General features: G+C 41.9%; 2 protein-coding genes across 2 annotated transcripts; one reads left to right on the top strand and one right to left on the bottom strand.

Annotated features, from left to right (window-relative positions):
- The first annotated feature begins 2,051 nt into the window (after positions 1-2,051).
- LOC116246986 (floricaula/leafy homolog) lies at positions 2,052-4,279 on the top strand. Its single transcript, XM_031618925.2, has 3 exons — positions 2,052-2,611; positions 3,132-3,460; positions 3,926-4,279. Exons 1-3 carry the CDS (start codon positions 2,125-2,127, stop codon positions 4,277-4,279), a joined length of 1,170 nt encoding a protein of 389 aa, XP_031474785.1. The 5' UTR covers positions 2,052-2,124.
- Positions 4,280-4,285: 6 nt separating this feature from the next.
- On the bottom strand, positions 4,286-7,398 carry LOC116246984 (pentatricopeptide repeat-containing protein At5g50990-like). Its single transcript, XM_031618923.2, has 2 exons — positions 5,229-7,398; positions 4,286-4,444 (listed from the first exon to the last, which is right to left on the bottom strand). Exon 1 carries the CDS (start codon positions 7,179-7,181, stop codon positions 5,247-5,249), a length of 1,935 nt encoding a protein of 644 aa, XP_031474783.1. The 5' UTR covers positions 7,182-7,398; the 3' UTR covers positions 4,286-4,444; positions 5,229-5,246.
- Positions 7,399-8,313: the final 915 nt, after the last annotated feature.

Consider the following 8,313-nt stretch of genomic DNA (forward strand, 5'->3'; position numbering starts at 1 on the left):
ATTTGTCATATATCTGTGCCGCCACCACCCCCCTCCCCCGGGATTGTAGTAATGACTTGGATTTAAAATGTCAATGTTAATTGAAGCATTAAACATTATCTGTGCGTTGTTATGGAAATAGTAATTACAAGCATGAGAACTGATTCTAAAGATATCCAAATATACTTTTAATCAGTTTTGATCCGATTCATTACATAAAATGATAAATTGGAGAGTCTTCCTTTGCATGATAGATGTTGAAATTCGTGAAGTTTGAGGCTGACTGTTAATCTCCCAACCTTCTCCATTTATAACCTTAGAAATAAGTGGCAGATCTTCCTTCTCAAGCTACCATTTCGTTTCAAGATGATGAGTTTCTTGAAGGAACAAGAACTGGGTTCAGAAGGGGAATTAAGTTAGCTAGCAAAGTTGAGTCGCAAGTTTTAAATGGAAGACCAATGGTTAAGAGATTTCTAATCTCAAACTAAAAGGTTCTAGAAAAGTAGCGAACATGATAATATAGCATTTATTAAAGTGCTAAGAAAACAAAATATCCTATTGTGATGTCTGCCAATACCATAAGAACCAAGATGTCTAAAAACTCTTCAATCTACTAGCTGGGCCAAATAAACCTTATAAAACATGTACATTTTGCAGTCTATTAGTCGATAACTGTCTAGTGACATGCTATTTCTCAAATAGGACCTTGAAGAAACATATCTTGCACCTCATTATCCAATTGAGATTATATACGTCACTTGACGTTTCATACTACATGTAATACGAGCATGAATGCTTATTTTTATAGTTGACATCTCAATGTTTTAATTATCACACCAACCAAGAAGTGTATACTCTTACTGATACTTCATGTTGATAATCGGGCGTAGATTTCTATAGTCATCGTCTTCAAATGATTCGTGTTTACAAGCTGTGCCTGCCAATGTGCCGAGGAAGCTTGAAGTGGTACATAAAATGAGAAAATTTGTTGAATATGTAAATGCAATTGAATAGGAGCAGGCTCTGACCGCCACTCAGTTTGAGCCAAGTTTCATCTTGGTCATGTGAAACGATGGTTGAAAACTACAACACACAAAGATCAAATTAAAATGAATTCATCAAACAACATTGTCCGCTGAGTTTTATTTGGTATTTAATTTAATTTATACGATGTGCTGGGTCAAGAAACCATGTGGCCGTGACATTTTCTTGGAAAATTATCTGGGGTATGAAAAGTATGGAATCCATACTCAAGTGAAAACTCAGAACGAACCCCTAATCAAGTTATATGCAATTCTTTATGTTGAGCAATAGAGTTTCAATAGGTTTTCTTGATTCCAGTATTAGAAATCATTTCATTAGAAAATGTCATTCTAAGGAAGTTTTGGCAATGGATGCTGTTAACCTGATGATCAATATGGAACAAGTTCTATCACAGTGACTGGAGATCTGAGATCTAGGGATGAGTCTGTTAACAGATGTACTGCTTCTTGAAAGGTTTTCCGAGCTCATGGACGGCCAGCTAAGTGCATCAGGAGTGTGCCCAGTGCCCAGAATGGCGCCTCGGGTCTCTTGACAGTGTAGGCTCTGGCTCTGCGTCTGCTCCTATGCTCTCCTTCTGTGTGTGTGTGTGTGTGAGAGAGAGAGAGAGAGAGAGAGAGTGAGAGAGAGAGAGAGAGAGTGAGTGTGACAATCTATCTCACATTTCTATGGTCAGGACAGATCGAGACTTCCGAGTTGCGTTTTATTTATTGGAGACGCCGACTGAGAGGAGAGTACGAAAGAGAAAAAAACAAAACACAGAGAATGGAGGGGAAGGGCATCGTCTTCATCATGGCACTTCTCATCACCTTTTCGAAATCGGCAATCATATTCCCATTTCCATCACTGGGCGTATCCATGTGATCAACCTTCAGGTGGAGAGAGAGAGGAGACTACTATACACATATCTGATTTTTTGGAAAAAGAAAAACATTCATCCGCACGAATGCGTATAATATAACCATTCGGGATTTTTCCGTCATACTATCAGAATAGCTTCTCTTTCTTCTCTCTCTCTCTCTCTCTTTCTCCTTCTCGCTCGCTGCTGACTACCCTTACTCCCTTTGTTCCGTTTGTAGTTTCTTCTACTTCTTCTTGTTTGTCATGGACCCAGATGCCTTCTCAGCAACGCTGTTCAAGTGGGACGCTCGAGCTGCACCACCGAGCCGGCTCCTTATCCACGATGCGTCGGTCTCTGCCACTGCCCACGTGAGCGCAGGCGGTGTTCCACCACTAGGACCAGCGGCGGCGGCAGCTGCTATTCCTCCGCCATACTGTAGGACGAAGGATCTGGGGGGACTGGAGGACCTGTTCCAGAACTACGGCGTACGCTACTTCACTCTGGCCAAGATGGCCGAGATGGGGTTCACCGCCAGCACCCTCCTCAACATGAAAGATGAGGAGCTCGACGAGATGATGGCCACCCTCGTCGACGTCTTCCACTGGGACCTCCTAGTCGGCGAAAGGTTCGGCATCAAGGCCGCCGTCAGGGCTGAGCGCCGCTGGCTGCTCGATGACGACGTCTCCCGCCGCCGCCATCACCTCGCCTCCGCCGACTCCACCAACCCTCTCGACGCCCTTTCCCAGGAAGGTCCCACCTCTCTCTCTCTCTCTCTCTCTCTCTGGTAGCTCACCGTTCTTTTGAATATTCTGATCGAAACCGGCATCACAGATATTGTGATTGTTCAATTTGTCCAATGAAATTTTGGAACCATATTTCTCAATGCGGTTTGAATTCTTTTCCCTGTGATTGCAGCCACTGTTTCGTTGAATATTCTGATTTCCTATGAAGAATCTTCATCATCATTTTAAACATTTTTTTATATTTTTCCAAGAACAGTGGCTTTATCTTCTCATACACAAACAGAGAAACTAGACTGGCACGAGAAACCTACCAATTTAACGTCCACCAACGATCACCTCTTCGACATTAAAAGTGACAGAAGGCCATCATGAATGCATCTGTTAATCTTTATTCGCTTTAAATCTTAGTGAAAATTAAAAGATAAAGATGGAATTCCAAAAGGGATAGATGAAACAAAAAAAAAACCATAACTACTCTCTTTCTGTGTGTCTCTGACGTTGGTATCTGTTTGGTCATGGGTGGGTAGGGTTGTCAGAGGAGCCGGTTCAGGGGGTGAAGGTGGTAGGCGTGGCTGATAACGGCGGCGGAGGGGGAGGTTGGGAGGTGGTTGTGGAGGGAAAGAAAGGGCAGAGGCGGAGGAGAGGCACGAGGGGCGGTATCAACGGCGAGGGAGGTGGCGACGACGGCGGAGACCGGCAGAGAGAGCACCCCTTCATTGTGACGGAGCCCGGGGAAGTGGCCAGAGGAAAGAAGAACGGGCTGGACTACCTCTTCCACCTCTACGAGGAGTGCAGAGGTTTCCTCATCCAGGTCCAGAACATCGCAAAGGAGCGAGGGGAAAAGTGCCCCACCAAGGTGCCCTTTTTACTAAAGTGCCCATCCCTTCATTTGCTTTCTCATGCTCCACCTTCATCAATTATTTTAGCTGAAAGGGCAGTCTGATAACTTCGTCAGCAATCGCCACTGGTAACGTCAAGACATGAGTTGACGTTGAAGGTTAAAAACTTCATCTGATTCTCTCATGAAAGAGATAGTGACAGCAAAAGTACCTAAAACTTAAGCTCTCCCCTATAGAAAGCTTCCAAGTTTGAAAAAGAAAAGACCCAGATACCTGTGGGCATTAGTCACTTTAAAAAATCGAAATTGGAAATGGTCCTCACCTTTCAGAAGGTTTTTGCAGAACCATGCTTTACATTACAAGGTTTTTGTAAATTATCACCACGGCATATTTTCGGATCATCAAGCTTTCAGTTACATATTTTACAGCTCAGTCAGATTGTTTGTGATTAGTCATCGGCCATGGCCATGGTGGTGCTGCAGGTAACGAACCAGGTGTTCAGGTACGCCAAGAGCATGGGAGCAAGCTACATTAACAAGCCCAAGATGAGGCACTATGTCCACTGCTATGCGCTGCACTGCCTGGATGAAGCCGCGTCAGATCGGCTACGGCGGGCATTCAAAGAGAGGGGGGAGAATGTGGGAGCCTGGAGGCAGGCCTGCTACCAGCCCCTTGTGGCCATGGCTGCACATCATTCGTGGGATATTGACGCCATATTCAACGCCAACGAGAAGCTCTGCATCTGGTATGTGCCCACCAAACTGCGCCAACTCTGCCACCAGCAGCGCACCGCCGCTGCAGCTTCAATGGGCACGGCGCACCTGCGCCAAATGTAGTATGGCGCACCCACTGTGCGGACCAACATTTTGCTGTCTATCGGAATCTAAGTTCGTGCTTTCCTTATAGTATACTCTTGCCCTCGTAAATGGTTGATTGTTTCACTGCATTTTTCACCTGACGGTAATCTCTTCGACTCCAGTGATGCTACTGCCGTTTTCAACCTATATTAACAGTACGTGAATCGGCAAATAATTATAAATTTTCACATGTTTTCCATTTAAAAAGGCCAACAAATGTGAAAAGGGAAGTAACAAGAAAATGCCAAAACTAGAAAAGAACATGGCGAAGTCTTTTGAAAAGCACCAATCAGAAGTACATCAAACTTCAAAGAACATGAGAAAGTACTTCAGTTCGTTTTGTACATACACAAAATATGTGATGTTTGATGATAGTACAAGGTAATCTTTTGCGTGAACGGTGAATGTGATGTATCATCTTCGTATCAGAAGTAAATCGCAACAAGGATTCACATGTGCACCTAAAGAGGACTCTCGACACAGATGACAATTGACATGCCATGCCATAACTTGTCCGTGCCAGAAATCATATTTTTGCAATGGAAGTTCTATTAGGAAGCAGATATACATCAGAAGATTTGATAAATTGTAGTAACCTGCATGCTCGTAGCTGCCTAGCATGTGCTTGAATGCGCTACAACACATCCAAAGATCTCAGTATTCTTGAACGACCAGGAATGCAGAATGGTACTAGTAATTCCATATAATCATCACATGTTTCTAACAAAGAAAAGGTCCGCTGCCTAATGAACATATTCCTGACAAGCGCAATATCAGCTCTCAGAAACAAAGAGGATAAATAAATATATACCATGCTCAGTGGGACAAGCAGGAAGATTAACCCGCCACAGCATGTTTGTGTGCCCTTAATTAATTGCAATGTTTAGTGAAAAAGGAAAAAAATGTAAAACACGAATATGGAACTTACCAAAACAGAAAAAGAAGGCTACCAATAATCTTTACATGAGCATGTGCCGCCTTCAAAATGATGAAATCGAATACGATCCCTGATGACTATCTCTCGAGAATAGAGTCTTGAAACAAACTTCATAACAGAGTGACAATCGTGGCAGATCCTAAGGTTCTTGTAAATTCTAATTGTGCTTCTTGGGCTAGTATTAAGAAGCCCAAAAGCCAACGCCAATTTTTCACTATGACAGTACAAAACGTCTTCCTTTTCCTCTTCTGATACATCATATGTTACTGCATTGGTTGCAGGCACAAAGCCAACCATTTTAATTTGCTTCATCACCTCAACAATGGATCGGTAGATATTCTCAGATTGAGGGTTAGTTCTATCACCCGCAATGAATTCATGAATTACATTGTCCACTTTAATCCAGCTCAATCCTGGGTTCTTGGGAATACCTTTCTCCTTCATTGCATTCCATACATTTTCAGCATCATGCCATTTGCTTGATGTGGAATAGATATTTGAAAGAAGCACATAGTCACCACTATTTCGCTGCTCCAATTTCAGTATCTGCTTAGTTGCAAGCTCACCCAACTTAACATTACCATGGATTCTACAGGCGCCAAGCAGAGCCCTCCAAATTACAGCATCAGCTTCAATATTCATGCTTTTAATGAGACTGTAAGCTTCATCTACACGTCCAGCTCTGCCAAGTAGATCTACCATAGCCCCATAGTGCTCAATCTGTGGCACAATTAAGTATTCACTTCTCATAGTATCAAAATATGTCTGTCCTCTTTCAACCAAACCAGCATGACTACATGCATTTAGCATTGATAGGAAGGTGATTGCATCTGGTTCAATTTGCACATTCAACATTTGATTAAATAGTTCAAACGCATTGTTTGCACGCCCATGCATTGCTAGTCCGCCAATCATTGCATTCCAAACTGAGACATCACATTTTGGAGACAACTCAAATACCTCTTCCGCAGAATTAATTCTCCCACATTTTGAGTACATGTCTACAAGAGCAGCCCCTACTATGTAATTCAATGCGACTCCCTTCCTCTGTATATACTCCCTGATCCACTCGCCAGTATCTAAATCACCAACTCGTGCACATACTGAAAGAATTGTTGTCAATGTGAACCCATCAGGCTCCACATTCTCATCCCACATTCTCTTGAAGAGCACCAAAGCTTCCTTTATTTGCCCATTTCCGGCATATGCTCCAATAATCGAATTCCATGTCACCAAATCTCTGATAGATGCACTCTCAAACAATTCCCTTGCCTTCAACAAATTCCCAACCTGGGAATACCCTGTAATCATCACATTCAAACTAACCGCGTCCCTTTGAGGCATCATGGCAAGCAGCTTGTGCGCAGCCTCTAAATCTCCCGATCTTGCCATCGCTGCAATGACCATATTCCATGAAAAATTGTTCCTTTGTGGCATCTTATTAAACAAAGAAACAGCAGACTTCGTATCACCAGATTTTACATAGCCATGTATCATCACATTCCACGCGACGACATCTCTTTCATGCATTTCATCAAACACTCTGCGTGCATCGACCATACATCGCCCGGCAGAGTATACCTCCACAAGGGACGTTGCGAGCAGCAAATCCGGTTCATACCCACATTTTACAATGTCGCTATGAGCCCCTCTACAGAGTATGAGGGACATTGGTGTTCCATTGGTCGGCCTACAGAACTTGAGAACGAAGGAAAGCGTGTAGTGATCCGGATTGACTCCATGAAGTCGCATTTTGCTATATAAAGAGAGCCCATTAGCGTGTGCGCCCTTCTCCATACATCCCCGCAGGATGGCATTCCACACAGAAACTTCGGCAAGGCTTCTGAATTCCTCCCCAGGCCATTTCATCAAACATCTCCCCTCCAAGGTAGAAGAACGGGAGAGACAACGTCGAGCAAATCGAACCGTCGCTCCCCCGAACATGCACTTCCGGTTTCTTGTGCGTGGGAAGAAAGTACAAGAAGAAATAACACAAGATCAAATCCTTAGATTACGAATCTATCAGCCACATGTCACAACAAATAGGATGATGGAGCCTTAATGCTTATGGATTTCGAAGAAACAGACGAACACGAGAGGCGTTCTTTGGAAGGGGGAGACGAAAAATATAAGACAAAAAATAGAATTCATCAACATAAAAGCAGTGAATGAGTTGCTTTGAAACCTGATTTTACTATTTGGATCGCGTATCAAAAACCTGGTTTTTGATTGGATAACAAAGAAATGGGTTTTGGTATTAACTTTACGACTGTTTTCATTCATATGAAAACCGTATTTTCATATGAAATACCGTTTAATAATAGACAGCGTATATGAATCTTCCTCTATATATATATACACAATTATTTTAACCAATAATCATGTACTAAGTTAATTTTTTATTTTAATAGTCGAAAAGTTGACAAAATTACTAAAACTTTTTCAGTAAAAATTTTGATATGTTGTGAAAATATCTTAAAGTAAAACATGCTATTTGTTAAATAATTAGTTGCAATAGGTATGTTAGCATGTTGTCCTTTATTGGAATTAATATTTAGTATAATTTAGGAGGTGAGTTTGTAGATTACGTGAACCATTCTTTGCCTTTCAAATCTTTCACTGCTTGTGGTAGTTAAAGAATGCCACAAATTTGAATATATTGCATCTCACGCACTGGATTATTAATAATGGATATATTCTACTAATCTACGCGCGCACATAAACTGATTTTGTGATATTTAAAAATCAGTGCATTAGCTCTGTCTGTTCATAAATTTGATTTCTCACGCATTGCATAAATATTGAAAAAATTTTCCCAATTCTTTAGGCATATTTTGTTAATACGCAATTAAATATTTGAAAAACATAAGGTTGAGCTGCATGTGTAAGACAGTAAGAGGTCAGCTGCGTTTCGTTGGTCAAATCAAAAGTCTGTGTAGGCCTGGGCATCGGACCGGCTCGGTCTGATGATATGAGTTGGGCTTCAGCTCGATACCCGACATCCAAGCCTTGGCCCTGTTCCACTCTATTAAAATAAAAGTATTTTTTAAATGTAAAATAAAAAATTTAAAATATA

Source organism: Nymphaea colorata, chromosome 2 (genome assembly GCF_008831285.2).
Source record: "Nymphaea colorata isolate Beijing-Zhang1983 chromosome 2, ASM883128v2, whole genome shotgun sequence".
NCBI lineage: Eukaryota > Viridiplantae > Streptophyta > Magnoliopsida > Nymphaeales > Nymphaeaceae > Nymphaea > Nymphaea colorata.

Coding starts and splice junctions, on each gene's coding strand:
- LOC116246986 (XM_031618925.2), top strand. CDS start 2,125: ATGGACCCAGATGCCTTCTCAGCAACGCTGTTCAAGTGGGACGCTCGA. Junction 2,612..3,131: donor CGACGCCCTTTCCCAGGAAG/GTCCCACCTCTC, acceptor ATGGGTGGGTAG/GGTTGTCAGAGGAGCCGGTT. Junction 3,461..3,925: donor GGGAAAAGTGCCCCACCAAG/GTGCCCTTTTTA, acceptor GTGGTGCTGCAG/GTAACGAACCAGGTGTTCAG.
- LOC116246984 (XM_031618923.2), bottom strand. CDS start 7,181: ATGTTCGGGGGAGCGACGGTTCGATTTGCTCGACGTTGTCTCTCCCGT.